Source organism: Perognathus longimembris, chromosome 14 (assembly GCF_023159225.1).
Source record: "Perognathus longimembris pacificus isolate PPM17 chromosome 14, ASM2315922v1, whole genome shotgun sequence".
NCBI lineage: Eukaryota > Metazoa > Chordata > Mammalia > Rodentia > Heteromyidae > Perognathus > Perognathus longimembris.
In genome coordinates, this window is record NC_063174.1 from 33292978 (window position 1) to 33310951 (window position 17974).

Here is a 17974-nt window from a genome sequence, read left to right on the forward strand (position 1 = left end):
CCACGATTCCCAGGTTTTCCATCCACTTTGATCCAGTCTGGGAAAAACTGCATGACAGCAGCATCCATAATTCCATATTCTACAGAGTCTGAACTTCAGAACCTGCTTCTTTTTTTCACCACAAGCTTTTTCAGGGGCACCATGTGGCAGTAGAGGCAGAAAGGACTGCTTGTTATCCTGATTTAGATGGTTTTGTCATGGGCTGTTGCAGTAAGAAATTGTTAAGGTTGTTGACTTTTTCTTGGCAGATTTTTTTCCAAACACCTGAGGGATTATGCTAGTCAGCTTTTCATTTTTGACATTCATTTTTGTTGTTTCCAAGACAATTACCTTATGAGGAATTCAGATTTGTTAGGACTCAGGATTTTAGAGGTTTCAATCCATGGTTTTTGTTTTCCCATTTCCTGGAATTCTTTTCAATAAATATTATTGTATATGATCAGAAGTACAGAAGCATTGTGTCTTTGGGTTCCTCCCCTAAGAGTATCCTCTTTTGGACTCACTGTGTGTGAATGCCTTGAGTCCTGTATAATTTATCACATTCCAGCATATCTAGCTTCTGTGTATGAGAGAAAAATGCACTATTTGTCTCTGTGAGCTTGGCTTACCAATCCATGGTTGTTTGCCCTGTCACTTTGGGTCTGTGGCAGCACAATCCATGGTGGCCAGAGCACATGGTAGAGGAAGCCTGCCCAACTTTATGGTAGCCAGGAAGCAGAGAGAGAGAGAGAGAGAGAGAGACACACACACACACACACACACACACACACACACACACAGAAAGAGATTGTCTCAATATCTTATTCAGTCATTCTCTCAGGAACTCAGTTTCCTTCCTGTGGTCTCCCCCATTTGTCAGTATTGCCACAGGCTGGGGTCCATAATTAAACACATGGGTCATTAGGGGCATTTGGATCCAAACAGATATTCTAGTTAAGACAATTTCTCTCAGGATTCAAGAGGAAGGTAGATTCTGACAAGACTATAATTGAACTCTTGAAGGAAAATAAGGCAACTTGACTGTCCCTTGGAAAGTTATTTTGTCCTCTTTTGACTTGCATGTAGTAACAAATTTCATGTGGTATTATTACTCTTAGGTGTTAAAGCAGGTCACATCCTTGAATGAGGACTCCACAGTGCATGGATTCATAGTGCAGCTGCCTTTAGATTCAGAGAATCCCATTAACACTGAAGTGATCATCAATGCTGTTGCACCTGAAAAGGATGTGGATGGGTAAGCGAGGCTGGGCTTTCTACATTGTCCTGTGTGGTTTTATTTAGACTACATGTCTAGTTTGGGAATGTATCATATTTGTTCCTAAAGAAGAAAGAAACCTGATTATCTTTATTTCCTCCCCCCACCTCCACTTTTTAAATCTCTTGTGTTTTCAGGTTAACAAGTATCAGTGCTGGCAAACTTGCTAGAGGTGATCTAAATGACTGTTTCATTCCTTGTACTCCTAAAGGATGTTTGGAACTAATCAAGAAGACAGGTAAAATTAACCATTCAAACAACAGGAGAGTTACTTCTTGGAGTGTACCTTGACATGTAGAGGTATAGAGGAAGTACACTCTGAGCTACAAGTAAATGGGCTTGATTAGAAGAATACCCTATTAGGAGCTTTGCCCAAATTCTCAGTTTTGCCAACAGACCTATGAAGTATGTACTATTGTTATTTAACAGATAAGAAAACAAGCTTGCATCTTGTTAAGTGGCACAAACCTGTAGTCCTAGCACTAGAAGAATAGGCAGGAAGTTGAAAATTTGAGGCCAGCCTGGTAAGATCTTTTAAAAAACCAAGGGCTGGGGTGTGGCTTAGTAGCAGAGTGCCTGCCAGCACGTGTATCCCCCTGGGTATGGTCCCTAGCACCATCGAAAAGGAAAGAAGAGGAAGGGGAGAGAAAGGAATTAGCCTCAGAGAAATGGTGAGAGACTAATAGAGTCAAGATTTGAACTCAGTTATTTGAGTTCAGTTATTTTTGTGAAAATAGGTCCTGCATGGTAATATTAATTCAGAGTGTATGTAAGTGTATACAGTGCTGGGCACTGCTTTCTCCTGTAATCCTAGCTACTCAGGAGGCTGAGATCTGAGGATCATGGTTGGAAGCCAGTCCAGGCAAGAAAGTCCGTGAGATTCTTGTCTCCAATGAACCACCAGAAAACTAGAAGTGGCACTGTGGCTTAAAGTGGTAGGATGCTAGCCTTCAGTGAAAAAGCTCAGGGACAGTGCCCAAGCCCTGAGTTCAAGCCCCATGACTGACAAAAAAAAGAAAGAAAAAAAGTATACACAATGAAAAGTCGTATCTGGGAATCCAGCATTTCCAGTGGCTCCAAAAATAAACAGATGGCAGGGCATGTATATCCTTCACAATTGGCGATATTACCATGTATATAGCTAGTACCTTGGTATTTTCATCTCATTATAAATACTTTTAACAGAGGGTTTTTTGTTTTTTTATTATTATTATTTTTTTTTGGCCAGTCCTGGGCCTTGGACTCAGGGCCTGAGCACTGTTCCTGGCTTCTTCCCGCTCAAGGCTAGCACTCTGCCACTTGAGCCACAGCGCCGCTTCTGGCCATTTTCTGTATATGTGGTGCTGGGGAATCGAACCTAGGGCCTCGTGTATCCGAGGCAGGCACTCTTGCCGCTAGGCTATATCCCCAGCCCGTTTTTTGTTTTTTTTTAAAGAACAACTAGGTCAGAAGTTTCAAGTGGAATTTTTTTTTTTTTCCCCAGTCCTGGGGCTTGAACTTGGGGCTTGAGCACTGTCCCTGGCTTCTGTTTGCTCAAGGCTAGCACTCTACCACTTGAGCCACAGCACCACTTCTAGCTTTTTCTATATATGTGGTGCTGAGGACTCAAACCCAGGGCTGCATGTATAGGAGGCAAGCACTCTACCACTAGGCCATATTCCCAGCCCTCAAGTGGAAATTTTTGACAGCCTAAATGAAATTTTTCTGTGGTTGGCAAGAAAAGGTCAAACCAGAAACCTTGGGACAATCATGACAGTTCAGCCATTTTCATTCTTCAGTGTATTTAGCAAACATTACAACTTCATAAAAACAAATCCCATAAACTACAACACTGTGGGCTTCCCATTTTGTCTTCTACCCTTTGCCTTAGGGCAATTTTAAGTTTAATGAATTGTGAAAAGAACAGAATGTTCCTCCTTCCCTCCCTCCCTCCTGCCTTGCCTTCCTCCTTCTCTTTCCCTCTCTTCTCCTCTTTCCTTCTCCTTCCTTCCTTCCCAGTGCTGGTCATAGAGCCCAGGTTCTCATATCCCCAGCCCAGACCAATGTGCCTTTTAAATACTTCTGACTTTGAGGTCATTACTACTAGATGATCCTGATATAGACATTATTTAAAAGCTGATCTTTTTCTGATAAAATTGATCTTATACAAGATGCCTAATTGAAACTTTTTGTTTGTTTTGTTTTTGTTGCCAGTCCTGGGGCATGGACTCATGGCCTGAGCACTGTCCTTGGCTTCTTTTTGCCCAAGGCTAGCTAGTACTCTACCTCTTGAGCCATAGAGCCACTTCTGGCTTTTTTCTATATATGTGGTGCTGAGGAATCGAACCCAGGGCTTCATGTATAGGAGGCAAGCACTTTACCACTAGGCCATATTCCCAGCCCTGCCTAATTGAAACTTAAACTGCCTCAAGCAAGGGTCCACCGCCCTCAATAGAGGAGCCAGGTAGTGTCTTAAAGACCTTTTCTTAGCTTTCTTCTATGTGTGCTGCTCATTCTCAGGGTCCTTGTGGTGGCCCTAAGCAGCTCCATGCTCTACTTAATAGTCTTAGAACTAGCTCTTGTTGACCAGAGATGGAACAGAGCCACTTGTCCACATGGGTGCTTACCCTCATCACCCCTGGGGTGTATGTAGAGTTGGAGTCAGAACTGAAGAATGGATGCCACATCAGCAAAAAGGGGGCCTTCCACTACAGTTATATTTCCCTGGAAGTAATCCTGTGGCTCAGGTCCTAAGTCAGAAGAGAAATTTGGATGAGGAACTGCATACAGAAACTTGCCAACATTGGAAGAGATGCCTGATACCAATCTAATTGCCTTGACTTCTCTATTGTTGCATACACCCTAGTTGGTATAACTGTTTTGCCCATGTAATTTAATCTGATAACTTCTTCCATATGGCTGTTTAACTGTGTGCCAGGGTTTCTTTTTTTGAGTGTAGGATTTCTTCCCACTCTCCTATGAGTCAATGAGTAGATCTTAGCCTAAGCTGCTCTCCAAAACCCACATAAAGAAGGACAGTATGCAAGTCCCAATCTAGCAGAAGCCTGGTAGAACTGAAAATATTGTTAGCAAAGTGTTTTATGGTTTTTTTCCCTTTGTTTTATTTTATTTTTGTTTCTTTCTTTATTTTATTTATTTATTTGCCACTCCTGGGGGCTTGGACTCAGAGCCTAAGCACTGTCCCTGGCTTCTTTTTTGCTCAAGGCTAGCACTCTACCACTTGAGCCACAGTACCACTTCCAGCTTTGTCTGTTTATGTGGTGCTGAGGAATTGAACCCAGGGCTTCATGCATTCTAGCAAGCACTCTACCACTAAGCCCAGCCTTTTTTTTTCTTTTTTTGACAGTTCTGGGGCTTGAACTCAGGGCCTGGGCACTGTCCCTGAACTTCTTTGGCTCAAGGCTAGTGCTATACCACCTGAGCCACAGTGCAACTTCTGGCTTTTTGTGTGTATGTGGTACTGAGGAATCAAACCCAGGGCTTCATCCATGCTATCTAGGCAAGCACTCTACCACTGAGCCACAATCCCAGCCCCAAGCAGTGTTTTGAGGACAGTTTCTGTTTGATGCTAAGAACCTGCTTTCATGCACTTGTTCTTGACTTTTTGTTTAGGTGACATATGAAGGAGAGGTATCTATGTTTTCCAATCTGATACCTGTTGGCCTTTCTTGCAGGGGTGCAGATTGCTGGAAGGCATGCTGTGGTGGTTGGGCGCAGTAAAATAGTCGGTGCCCCCATGCATGACTTGCTCCTGTGGAATAATGCTACAGTGACCACCTGCCATTCAAAGACTGCCAATCTGAATGAAGAGGTAAGGGGAGGGAGTAAATATCTTACTCTCATTATCTCATTTAACTCCTATAATAGTTCTGTGTTGCTTGTCTCCTTTTGCAAGAAGCATTCAAGTTACAAACTTGTCCAAGTTTATACAGTCTTCATTCTGCCAGTATACTATTTTTTTTTTTTCTTTTTTTGCCTGTCCTGGGGCTTAAACTCTGGGCCTGAATGCTGTCCCTGAGCAGTTGCTTCAGGTGAGTGCTCTACCATTTGAGCCACAGTGCCACCTCCAGCTTTTTTGATAGTTTATTGGAGATAAGGATCTAATGGAGTTTCCTGCCCAGGCTGGCTTCAAACCATGATCCTCAGATCCTAGTGTCCTGTGTAGATAGGCTGATAGGCCTGAGCCACCAGTGCCCAGCTCCAGTATGCTATTTTTTTAGATAGTCTCACTCTATAGTCCAGCCAAGCCTTGAGCAAGGAATCTTGCCTTGACCTCCTGAGTGCTTAGATTACAGGCATGCATTGTCACTTGTACTTTCTATACCAGTCAGTCTCATTGCAGACAGGGCTCCATAGCTAGGTGTTCCACCTCCCTGCCACATGTCCCATATGCATGACATAGTGGCCTTGGAGATAGCAGTACTCCAGAGGAGACTGTGAACAGTGGACATTTATGGGAAACCTGTTCTTGACCCTGTGTCAGGTTCCTGAGCCCAGGAATGCTCCCATGTCCACACCCTTGTTGATAATACAGTATTGGCTGTGGGAGAAAGCAGGAGAGAAGCCGAGCTCCTTCTCTTTCAATCTTTCTTACATCAGCCTGTGGCTCTAAGCCAGTGCCCCCTCTGCCCTGCGGGTCTCCTCGCTCTCCTCACTACATCAAATGTGCAGAAGTGAGCCTAGCATTGTGGAGGGCTATGAGGAAGGGCTTGTGGCTGGCATTTGAGGCCTTAAGAGCTGGTGGTCATTAAGCAGCTCCGGAGTATCCTTTCCACATCTAGATTATCGTGGCATGTCTTTTATTACTTAATTTCTGAAGTCTGAATCTCTTCCCCTAGGTAAACAAAGGTGATATCCTGGTGGTGGCAACCGGCCAGCCTGAAATGGTGAAGGGGGAGTGGATCAAGCCTGGGGCAGTTGTCATCGACTGTGGGATCAATTACATCCCAGGTAAGTGCTGGAGGGAGGATCAGGAAGGACAGGAAGACCGAAAGAGAACGTTTTTTTTCCCCATTTTATGCTTGAAGTACTGAGATTTTGAGAGACTGACTTCCTGAAGAGCATGTACACTTAGTAATCAGAGTAGTTGTCACTTTTGGGCTGGTTGGCCTGATGTCAGTGTGGCTCTTCCTTCACCTTAATGATAATGGATGGATGGATTTACGCAATGTGGTAGAGTTCTCCCTTGTGCAGTGAAGGGACTTGGTTTTCCATGGTTTTAGTTACCCAACGCCAATTATGGTCTAATTTGTTTTTTTTTTGTGTTTTGGTTTTTTTTTGTTGCCAGTCCTGGGGCTTGAACTCAGGGCCTGAGCACTGTCCCTGGCTTCTCTTTGCTCAAGGCTAGCACTCTGCCACTTGAGCCACAGTGCCACTTCTGGCTTTTTCTATAGATGTGGTGCTGAGGAATTGAACCCAGGCTTCATATATACGAGGTGAGCACTTTACCACTAGGCCATATTCCCAGCCCAATTATGGTCTAATTTGAAATAGAAAATTCCAGAAATAAGCAATTCACAAATTTTAAATGAAATGGCATGTGATTTAAATAAAGCTCATGAAATATTTGTTCCTACCTGGGTCTGAGTCATCCCTTCATCCACTGAATCCACACACAATAGTTACCTGCCCTTAGTCACTTAGTAGCCCTCTCTGTTACCAGATGGATCATTGCAGTACATGTGTTCTTGTACTTAACACGTCCCCAAAGTGCAAGGATGACAGTGCTATTAGTGTGGCTATGCCAGAGGGAAGCAGTCACATGTTCCTTTAAGCAAAAAGGTGAAAGTTTAAGTTATTTTGAGAGAAACCATATCCACATTACTTTTATTACTGCATAGTGCTGTTTTGATTCTATTTCATGTTAATCTTACTGTGCTTCATAAATTAAACTTTGTCTTAGATGTATATGTGTATGCAAGACAACAGTTTCTGTATAGTTTAGTACCATGTGCATTTCAGGTGTCAACAGGGGGAGGGAGGGATTTAGAGCACAGCCCCACACCCTGCAGGTAAGAGGTAAGAGGCTCCATGGCCAAGTGTTACGAGAGTCTAGAGGAGAGACTCATCCTGCCAAGAGATCTCTAGAAGGGCTGCAAGCGCAGCTCAGTGGTAGGGCACCTGCCTTGCACGTATGATGCACTGAGTTGCATCCCCACCATTTCCAAAGAAGAAAATAGACTTGACCAGGACTTTTTTTCTAGGCAGAAGAGATAAATTGAGCCTTTCACTCATGGCTAAAACTGTATGTGGCATCCTCAATCCCAAATTACTCCTCATTTTCTGAAGCCTTTTCATTTCCTTCCCAACCATTCTCTATATTGCATTCATTTTGGAATACTTAGAAACTCTTTTTCTCTCTTCTGTGTTCTCGGTGTCACTCCTGAGTGTTGTTACCCTTTTCTCTGCATGGACTACCATCTGTTTCTTCCTGGTCTACCTTCCTGCTTGCTTCTGCCTTGCTGGGCTTACCTCGTGGGCCTCCTCCCATGACTCTTGCTAGTCGCTTTGCCTCCTATTCACTTCAGCAACTTTGATGGCCTTTTATTTTCCTTACCCTTCATGAACACCTAGTTTAAGCTATTGTAAGCGAGATCACTTTCCTCTCCTGCACTTATCTGCTTAGCCTTTGCAGCTCTCACACCTGACTCATTAGGGAGCTGACCATTCTTTGAAACATAAAATTCCAAAGAACAATACAGTGATGAGTGTGTTCATACCTGGTAGATTCAAGAAAGGAACATTCTTCAATTTAGCAAATACTTGTGAGCATCAAGCACCACCCTATGCCTTGGGCTTCACATCTGTAAAATTCAACTGTGAGAGGCTGGGAATATGGCTTAGTGATAGAGTGCTTGCTTAGCATGCATGAAGCCCTGGGTTCAATTCCTCAGCACCACATATTCAGAAAAAGCCAGAAGTGGGCGCTGTGGCTCAAGTGGTAGAGTGTTAGCCTTGAGCGAAAAGAAGCCAGGGACAGTGCTTGGGCCCTTAGTTCAAGCCCCAGGACTGGCAAAAATAAATAAAAATTCATCTGTGAGCCTCCCTCCTTCCCCCTCCTTTCTCTCTCTCCCTCTCTTCTTCCCTTCCTCTTCTCTGTCTTCCTCATGCTGGAGATCAAACCCTGGGCCTTGTGCATACTAAGCAGGTGCTCCTACACCAAGTTACCCCTCTGTTCCCTCTACTCCAACTTCTCTGTATGTATAATATTTATTCCTCCTTCCAAACCTTGTCTGATTTCTTTTCAACCAGTGGTGATCTTTCTTCTCCCTTTCTCTTTCCCCAAGAAGGTCTGTCTTTCTTGCTTGCTTGCTTGCTTTCTTGCTTTTTTTTTTTTTTTTTTCCTTGTCATGCTTGAACTCTGGGCTTGGGGCACTGTCCCTGAGCCTTTCAGATCAAGGCTAGCACTCTACTATTTGAGCCGCAGCACCACTTCTGGTTTTCTAGTGGTTAATTAGAGATAAGAAAAGTCTCACTGAGGAAGTGTGCTGTGGCTCAAGTGGTTGAGCGCTAGCCTTGAGCTGAAGAGCCCAAGTACAGTGCCTAGGCTCAGAATTCAAGCCCCATGACCAACAACAAAAAAAAGAATTATATGGGGCTGGGAATATGGCCTAGTGGCAAGAGTGCTTGCCTTGTATACATGAAGCCCTGGGTTTGATTCCTCAGCACCACATATTTAGAAAACGGCCAGAAGTGGCACTGTGGCTCAAGTGGCAGAGTGCTAGCCTTGAGCAAAGAGAAGCCAGGGACAGTGCTCAAGCCCTGAGTCCAAGGCCCGGGACTGGCCAAAAAAAAAAAAAAAAGAGTCTCACTGACTTTCCTGCCTAGGCTGGCTTTGAACTAAGATCCTCAGATTTCAGACTCCTAAGTAACTGGGATTGCTGGCATGAGCTACTAGCTTCCGGCTGGTATTTCTTTTATTGCGTATATCTCAGGTTTCATGTCCTGTGCTTTTCATGCCAGACAGCTCATCTGGGCATGGACTCTGCTGCCCTGTCCAGCTTCCCGCGCTGACAGCTGGCCCTCAGATCTGTTGAATTGTTGAGGGAGTTATAGCAAAAATAATCTTTTTGCTCCTTTCCTATCTCAAGTTTGAAATGTAGACACGGAGCTGCCAGGAGCATTAGTCACTGTCAAGCCCTCACTGTTTTTAACCTCCCTCCCACTCTCCCTGCCGAGCTTTTAAGACAGTAGCTCATAATTGATCACTCATTTTTCTGGTAGTGTAATTATCTAATGGGTGTTAAAGAAATTGCTCTCCTACAACTCCTCACTTTGAATACTTGGAATATGACATTCAAACTCATTCTGTTGAAATCCTTGCATATCCTTCCATGGTTTGCATTAGATATAAGAAATAGAGAAGAAAAACCCTATGGTTGGAGGCATGGCTCAGTTGGTAGAATGACTGCCAGTAAGTAAAAGCATCAGGTACTGAGTTCAAATCCTGTTCTCAAACCAGAAGAAAAACTTTGATAGGGACCTGGAGTCTTACAGATAGGTCTCATACATTGATGTAAATGTAGAAGTTACTACGCTGTTGACACTGACCCTTCATGTAGATGGTAAAGAAGAATAAAATAAAGCAAAACCTGCATTTTCTCTACATTTTTAAATGACTTGAGATTATGAGGGGAAGTGTTCTACCATAGTTTCCTGTTTTAGAATCTTTTAGAAAACTGAAACCACCCCAAGGTGGTTATTTACCAGCTTTTCCATTTTTATTATTGAGGGGCAGGGGGGCTTGAACTCAGGCCCTAGGTGCTGTCCCTGAGCCCCTTTGTGCTCAAGGCTAGTTCTCTACCACTTGAGCTACAGCGCCATTTCTGGTTTTTGAGTGGTTAATTGGAGATAAGAGTCTCACAGGGACTTTTCTGCCCTGGCTGGCTGCAAACTCTGATCCTCAGATCTCAGCCTCCGGAGTAGCTAGGTTTATAGCCACTGACCCAGTCACCAACTCCTTCTATACATGTAAAAAAATAGCTACTGGTGCCTGGCTCTAAGCCAGGCAGAAAAGTCCCTGAGACGCTTATCTCCAGTTAACCACCAGAAAGAAAACAGAAGTGACACAGTGGCGCAGAGTGATACAGAACTGGCCTTGGCAGGGGAGGTAGGGAGCTCAGCGACAGCACCTAGGCCCTAAGTTCAAGCCCTGTGATGGACTCCCCCCCTCCCCCCCCAAAAAAAAATCCCTTAGGTACCTAGTGTGGGAAGAAGAATCCTTAAGTTTTGTAAAAGTTTCTTTCACTTTCAACAAAGTGCCTGCTTTCTTGTTGGGTTGACTGCAAGCTGGTGAGCTACATAATGTTAATCCTTTGCATCTTTAGTCGACAAATATGGAGTCCCTGAGGAAAAGGACAGTGAAAGAGCTCACTTCAGAGCCTTGGTTTCTTGTAGCTGGGCTTTTGCTACACCTGGAATCTTGCTCTTGGTGTGGAGGTCTTCTCAAACAGAAGTCTGTGGCTAAGGTTCTAGCAGATCCTGACTCAGAGCCTTGCTGCTCCGAGGCCTCTCCCGGAAGTTCGCCAGAACCAAGTGTAGGATGTTCTTTGTGTGAGAGAGCCATGGTGCATCACTGGGTTTTGTTCTCTTGAATAGCTATTCTTTGCTGCTAAGATTTGTAGTTGTTCTTGTATCCTTTTAAGGGAAGTGTAATTATATTCCTTGCCTTTAGCATACATTTAAGTAGTTGCTTGTCTTTGGAGTTGGATGTTGAATTGTTCCCCAGCTCATGCATGGAGCTCACAGGATGCTGACAGTTGCTGTAGAAACGGTATCTGGCAGCTGTGACATAGTTGGAGCTTTGTGCGCTAAAAAAAAATTCCTTTGTAGGCCTTGGCAAATTAACATTATAAAAGGTACTTATTATATACTGGGTAGTTGGTTTTAAGAATAAAAAACAGTATTTATTTGCCACCTGAGGGCCTACAAAAGGATTCTCCAGATTCCGAAAAACCACTTACACATTTTGTGGATTTTTGCGGGTAATGTAATTTTCTCTGTTGGAAATAGAACACACCTGTCATCAAGTATCAGTGTTAGAGATTGAGCCCAAACCCTTGCACACACTAGACTGATGCTCTGTCCCTGAGCTACAAGTTGTAGTTTTTAACTAAAAAAGGCACTTGAGCCTGGTGCAACTAGCGTACCCTAAAATTCTCTTTAGCTTTGGGGACAAACTGCAATAACTGATTGCTTAACTTGGAGATGAACACCAGGATTGCAATGGATTCTGAGGGGCTACTTTGATTTTTGTCCTTGTACAGACCATACCAAAAAAAGTGGGAAGAAAGTTGTAGGCGACGTGGCGTATGAGGAGGCCAGAACCAGGGCGGGCTTCATCACTCCCGTCCCTGGCGGCGTGGGGCCCATGACCGTGGCGATGCTGATGCAGGTACTGTAAGCAAAGGTTGTGGTCATCCTGGAGACTAAGAGAATTCCACCTGCTGCCAGGAGACACATGATTAACAAGTTGGGTGGGTGGGGGGCGTGAATTTGTTCAAGGAAAAAGGGAATGGAAGAAGAAAAAAATACTATCCATCACATTCATTGAGGAAATGGCACAATGCTTATTTCCTTCAGAATGTTGTAACTTGAAAAGCAGAAGCATGCTCCTTGGCTAGGTGTGTTTCAGTGTGTGTGGTCTGTGACACACCAGCCAGTGCCTGTGTACTCAACCTAGAACTGAGTGGGAGTGACGAGGAAGCAGTGTATTTGGGGATTGGACTGGCGTGAGCTGGGGTTTGAAGCTGAAGTCACCTGTTATCAGTTTTATGTCGTGTCACTTTGCTTAGAGCACAGTAGAGAGTGCACAGCGATTCCTGGGGAAATTGAAACCTGGAAAATGGACAATCCAGTATAACAGCCTTAACCTGGAGACACCTGTTCCAAGGTAAAAATGAGATTTTCCTGATTTAAAACTTCATAGCTGTGCTGGATGTAGCCCAAGTGGTAGAGCACCTGCTAGCAGGTGCAGGTCCCTGAGTTCAAATCCCAGTAAACCTTTAGCCTTGTGGCTTACTGGTTTTTAACTGACATATAGCATGTGTATATGTATGCTTCCACTGAAAGTGCATCCATGGCTGGGATTTGGGTTTAAGTCAGTAAATAAAGATTGATAATCTGTCTCCTGTTTTTAATAGTGACATTGATATATCACGATCTTGCAAACCAAAGCCCATTGGTAATTTGGCTCGAGAAATTGGTCTGCTCTCGGAAGAGGTGGAATTATATGGTGAAACGAAGGCCAAAGTTCTGCTGTCAGCACTGGAACGCCTGAAGCACCAGCCTGATGGGAAATATGTGGTGGTGACAGGGTATGCTTCTGCTCTTGCTTAACTTATCCCAGTGCTATCATTGGTGGCTGCATTTGCATTTAGCCTGCATAGGTAGAGGTACCCTTAATTTGGCTTTAGCAGTTTATTGATTCTTACAGAAACCTTGTGAGGCAGGTAAGAGTAGAAATCCTTCAGAGATGAGAAAATTGGTCAAAGTTGAGTAGAAGAGTTTGGCTTTCAGGTAGAATCTTTTATTTTTAAATTCAAAATTCATTAATTCAGTGGATCTTTCGAACAGTCATTTTTATTGCTGTTCTAAGTGGCTTTTATCAATAAAAGTTAGGTTTTTGTTTTGTTTTACTTTTGTTTCTTTGCTAAGCAATTGATCTACTACTTTGCTATACCCAACCCCAAAGATTATCTTGTTGTTGCCTTGTTTTTGAGACAAGGTCTTGCTTTGTATGCCCAGGCTCTCATCAAACTCATGATCCTTTTCAGCCTCTGAATGATTGAATTACAGATGAGCATCACTATGTCTAGCTAAAAGATAGTTTTTGAAAAACAAATTATAGTATTATCAACAAGGAAGTGTCAAGTTAATATATTTGCTCTATACAGTGAGAAGAACTAAAGTATAGTAATTTTTGTTTGTTTGTTTTTTGAAAGTTTTAGCAAGGATTTTATTTTAGTGCAACAGAGTTAAAGTAGGATAAAACAGAAAAAAGGAGAAAGCGAGATGCCGGTGGTTCACGCCCTGGATACTCGGGAGGCTGAGATCTGATGATCATGGTTCAAAGCTGGCCCGGACAGAAAAGTTCCTGTGAGACTCTTAACTCCAATTAACCTACAGAAAACTGGAAGTGGTGTGGTGGCTCAAATGGTAGAGCACTAGCCTTGAGCACAAAGAGGCTTAAGGATGCGCCTAGTCCCTGAGTTTAAGCCCCAGTACGGGCACATACATAAAAGAAAAAGGGAGGACTGGGAATATGGCCTAGTGGTAGAGTGCTTGCCTCGCATACCTGAAACCCTGGGTTCGATTCCTCAGCACTACATATATAGAAAAAGCGAGAAGTGGGTGCTATGGCTCAAGTGGAAGAGCACTAGCCTTGAACAAAAAGAAGCCCAGGACAGTGCTCAGGCTCTGAATTCAAGCCCAAGGACTGGCACACACATAAAAGAAAAAGGGAGGAGAGCAGATCAGGAAGTTATTTCTTGAGCAATGCTTTCCCTGATGCTCTTTCTTTTCTTTTCTTTTTTTTTTTTCAAATTTTTATTATCAAACTGATGTACAGAGAGTTTACAGTTTCATATGTTAGGCATTGGATACATTTCTTTTACTGTTTGTTACCTCGTCCCTCATTCCCCCCTTGCCCCTCCCCCTTTCCCTTTCCCCCCATGAGTTGTTCGGTTCATTTACACCAAACAGTTTTGCAAGTATTGCTTTTGTAGTTGTTTGTATTTTTTTACCCTATATACCACTGTTTACCAGTATACATGGTTTCCCATATACTCAGATAAGATACAGAGATAGTGTAGGTACAACCACAGGAAGGGGATACAAGAGGATCATCAATAATAGAAGCAATAGTTACACATAGCACGTTGACAGTAGTTACAACAGTGATATAACAATCGTTTCCATAACATGGAGTTCATTTCACTCAGCATCATCTTATGTGTTCATAAGGGTATAGCTATTGGGCTCTTGTGATCCTCTGCTGTGACTAGCCTAAACCTGTGCTAATTATTCCCTATAAGGGAGACCATAGAGTCCATGTTTCTTTGGGTCTGGCTCACTTTACTTAGTATAATTTTTTCCAAGTCCTTCCATTTCCTTACAAATGGGGCAGTGTCATTCTTTCTGATAGAGGCATAAAATTCCATTGTGTATATGTACCACATTTTCCTGATCCATTCGTCTACTGAGGGGCATCTGGGTTGGTTCCAGACAAATTGTGCTGCGATGAACATTGTTGTGCTGGTGGCTTTAGTGTGATTTTTTTGTTTATGGTCTTTTGGATAGATACCCAAAAGTGGGGCTGCTGGGTCATAGGGTCATAGGGGAGCTCTATGTTTAGCCTTCTGAGGAATCTCCATACCGCTTGCCAGAGTGGCTGAACCAGTTTACATTCCCACCAACAATGAAGTAGGGTTCCCTTTTGGCCACATCCCCTCCAACAATTGTTATTGTTGGTTTTCTTGATATAGGACATTCTTACTGGGGTGAGATGGACTCTCAATGTTGTTTTGATTTGCATTTCTTTTATGGCCAGTGATGTAGAGCACTTTTTCATATGTCTCTTGGCCATTCTAATTTCCTCCTCAGAGAAGTCTCTTTTTAAGTCTTTAGCCCACTTGATGAGGGGGCTATTGGTTCTTTGAGGATTTGTTTTGGAGGAATGTAATTTTTTTAGTTCTGCATATATTTGAGATATGAGGCCTTTGTTCATTGTATGGCCGGTAAAGATCTTTTCCCCTGATCCTCTTTCTTATTGTTTAGATTAAGAGTTATTTTCTGCCAAGTGCTCACACCTGTAATAAACTATAATAGAGACTGATGTCTGAAGTTGTGGTTCAAAGCCAAGGTATAGTTTGAAGCTAGCTGGGGAGAAAGTCTAGGAGACTCCATTTCCAATTAAATAGCAAAAAGCAGGACTGGAAGTGCCATTCGAATAGTGGAGGGCCAGCCATGAGTGAAAAAGCTAATGGAGAACAAATGCCAACTGAGAGCCACGTCGTGGGGAGTCAGATCGTTCTCTGGGGTGTGCTGCAGCTGACTTTCGGGATTCGGAAAACTCAATTCTACAAGTAAACCTTTTCTTCTTTTGTTTTTCTATTGAAGAATAACCCCAACACCCCTGGGAGAAGGAAAAAGCACAACCACCATCGGGCTGGTACAAGCCCTCGGGGCCCACCTCCATCAGAATGTCTTTGCCTGTGTTCGGCAGCCTTCTCAAGGCCCCACCTTTGGAATAAAAGGTATGTGTGGGGCTAGACTGGGCAACCATAGGGTGCCTGCCTCCCCTTAGTCTTTCCAGACCCATCCATGGCAGCTTATGGGGGCCTCATCTCCTTCCAAGGCCTGGAAGGTCCTCTTATACCACACAATAGTGATGTAGTTGGCAAAGAGTTTCATGTCCTCATCCCTATTCCTGTCACTTTGCTATTGCACAGGGATTCTCCTGGGTGTGGAATACTCAACTTGAGGTGCCTCTATTTGACCCTGGTAGTTTACTGTCACATTAACAATGAAAATAGTTATAGTCCTGGTTCATGCTGACACTGAGACACAGACAAGCTTCACAGGCAGGGCTCTCCTCTTTGATGGGAATGAGAAAAACCTGTCCTTACTGAGTGTATGCTTTGTGCAAGGTATTGTAACCAACCAGTTTATATGTATTTCATTTTGTTCTACCCTATTACACAGTGTTAATATCATTTTGTGTGTCTATGTGCTGATACTAGGGCTTAAACTGGGAGCTTTCCTTTAGCTTTTTCTTTTTATTTCTTTTTAGTGTTCTAACACGTGAGCCACAACTCCGCTTTGGCTTTTTGCTGGTTAATTGGAGATAAGAGTCTCATGGAATTTCCTGTCTGGACTGACTTCCAACTGAGATCCTGAGATCTCAGTCTCTTGAGTAACTAGGATTACAGGCATGAGCCAGTAGCTGTTAATCTAGAAAGTAAATAGGTGTGCAAGTGCGTGTGCATGTGCACACATATGCACATGTGTGCTGGTCCTGGGGCTTGAACTCAGGGCCTAGGTGCTGTCCCTGAGCTTTTTTGACTCAAGGCTAGAGCTCTAGCTTGAGCCAGCGCTCCACTTCCTGCTTTGGGGGAATATATTGTAGATAAGAGTCTCACAGGACTTACCTGTTGATGCTGGCTTTGAATCACAATCCTTAGATCTCAGCCTCCTGAGTAGCTAGATTGACAGACATGACCACTGTCACTTCAATGTTCTGTCTTTTTTTCTTTCTTAAAAAAAAATTTTTAGAACACTTATTTATTTTTGTGGTATTTGGTATTGAGCCCAGGTCTTATTCATACTAGACAGTTACTCTACCACTGAGCTATGCACCCAGCTCCATATATGCTCTTGTAAACAAGCTATGTTTATTAATTAGCAAAGGTTCTTGGAGCTAGCTTTCTTTCTTTTCTTTTCTTTTCTTTTCTTTTTTTTTGCCAGTCTTGGGGCTTGAACTCCAGGCCTGGACACTCTCTGAGTGTCTTTTTGCCCAAGGCTAGCACTCTACCACTTGAGCCACACCACTTCCAGCTATTCCTATATATGTGGCACTGAGGAATCGAACCCAAGGCTTCATGCATGCTAGGCAAGCACTCTACCACTAAGCCACATTCCCAGCCCCAGGAGTTAGCTTTCTTATTTGCTGGGTGACTGGCTATCACGTTGTGCTTATTCCGATAATTACTGCAAATGTTGACACTTGGTACCCCTGCTCTCCTGCCAATGCTGTGAAGGTACAGACTTCATTCTGGTTTGGAACTTGAAGGAGCCCTGCCCTTTGCGCTGCCCCATTAGTCTCCTTTTCCTCTTGCACATTGCCTCACTGCCTGGTCTCTGCCTCACAAAGGTAAAATCTGTGCTCCAAACTCACATGTGTCGAACTCATGATATGATGAATTGAACATTCTTCACTGGCCTTTGGTTGGTAAGCCAAATGAAATGCTATAGCAGTTAGTTTTCTAATCTGTGTCTCTTAGTTGAGAAATGGAATCTGTAAGGCGTGGGTACTTTAAATACTGCTTTTTTTAAAAGCCAGAGTAGCTTTGTATGAGTAGGAAATTGAACAGCCTTGCCTTTATGTAACTGTCAGCTGGAGCTTTTAACATGTTAGGAATCACAGGGAACCTATTTCTAAAGATAATGAATAGGTATGTATGCATGTGTTCATGGTTTTGTCATTTAGACTGGAATCTCACTTGAGAAACTGTTCAGCATGAACAAGATCAAGTGTTTTAGCATGGTAAAAGAAATTAGAAAGCTCTTAATCAAATCTACCCAAATGGTTGTAAAAAGTAAACAAATGACATGCTTAGTAGTTACAAAAATCAATTGGTTTTTATTTGGATTCCAAATCATGGAAGAGCGTGCTTAACATATTCCCCTATGGTTGTTCTTTCCCCTAGGTGGCGCTGCAGGAGGTGGCTATTCCCAGGTCATTCCTATGGAAGAGGTAAGGTAGTCTAGATTTGGCTGAATCAGACTTAAGTTTAGTTTAGTTTTGTTTTGCCAGTCCTGGGGCTTGAACTCAAGGCCTGGGCTCTTGTCTCTGAGCCTCTCTGTGCTCAAGGCTAGCACTCTACCACTTGAGCCACAGCACCACTTCTGGCCTTTTCTGTTTATATGGTACTGAGGAGTCAAACCCAGGGCTTTATGCATGCTAGGCAAGCCCTCTACCATTAAGCCACATTCCCAGCC

General features: G+C 43.3%; 1 protein-coding gene across 2 annotated transcripts in view; it reads left to right on the top strand.

Moving 5' to 3' along the window:
- The window catches only part of Mthfd1 (methylenetetrahydrofolate dehydrogenase, cyclohydrolase and formyltetrahydrofolate synthetase 1), a 72665-nt gene that overhangs the window by 26059 nt on the left and 28632 nt on the right, over window positions 1-17974 (top strand). For both annotated transcript variants that reach the window (XM_048362061.1, XM_048362060.1), the window contains exons 5-13: window positions 1098-1234; window positions 1393-1493; window positions 4930-5066; window positions 6094-6205; window positions 11521-11648; window positions 12049-12146; window positions 12397-12570; window positions 15374-15510; window positions 17683-17729. In XM_048362061.1, the coding sequence (XP_048218018.1) occupies window positions 1098-1234; window positions 1393-1493; window positions 4930-5066; window positions 6094-6205; window positions 11521-11648; window positions 12049-12146; window positions 12397-12570; window positions 15374-15510; window positions 17683-17729 (1071 nt within the window). The remainder of the gene's footprint in view (window positions 1-1097; window positions 1235-1392; window positions 1494-4929; window positions 5067-6093; window positions 6206-11520; window positions 11649-12048; window positions 12147-12396; window positions 12571-15373; window positions 15511-17682; window positions 17730-17974) is intronic.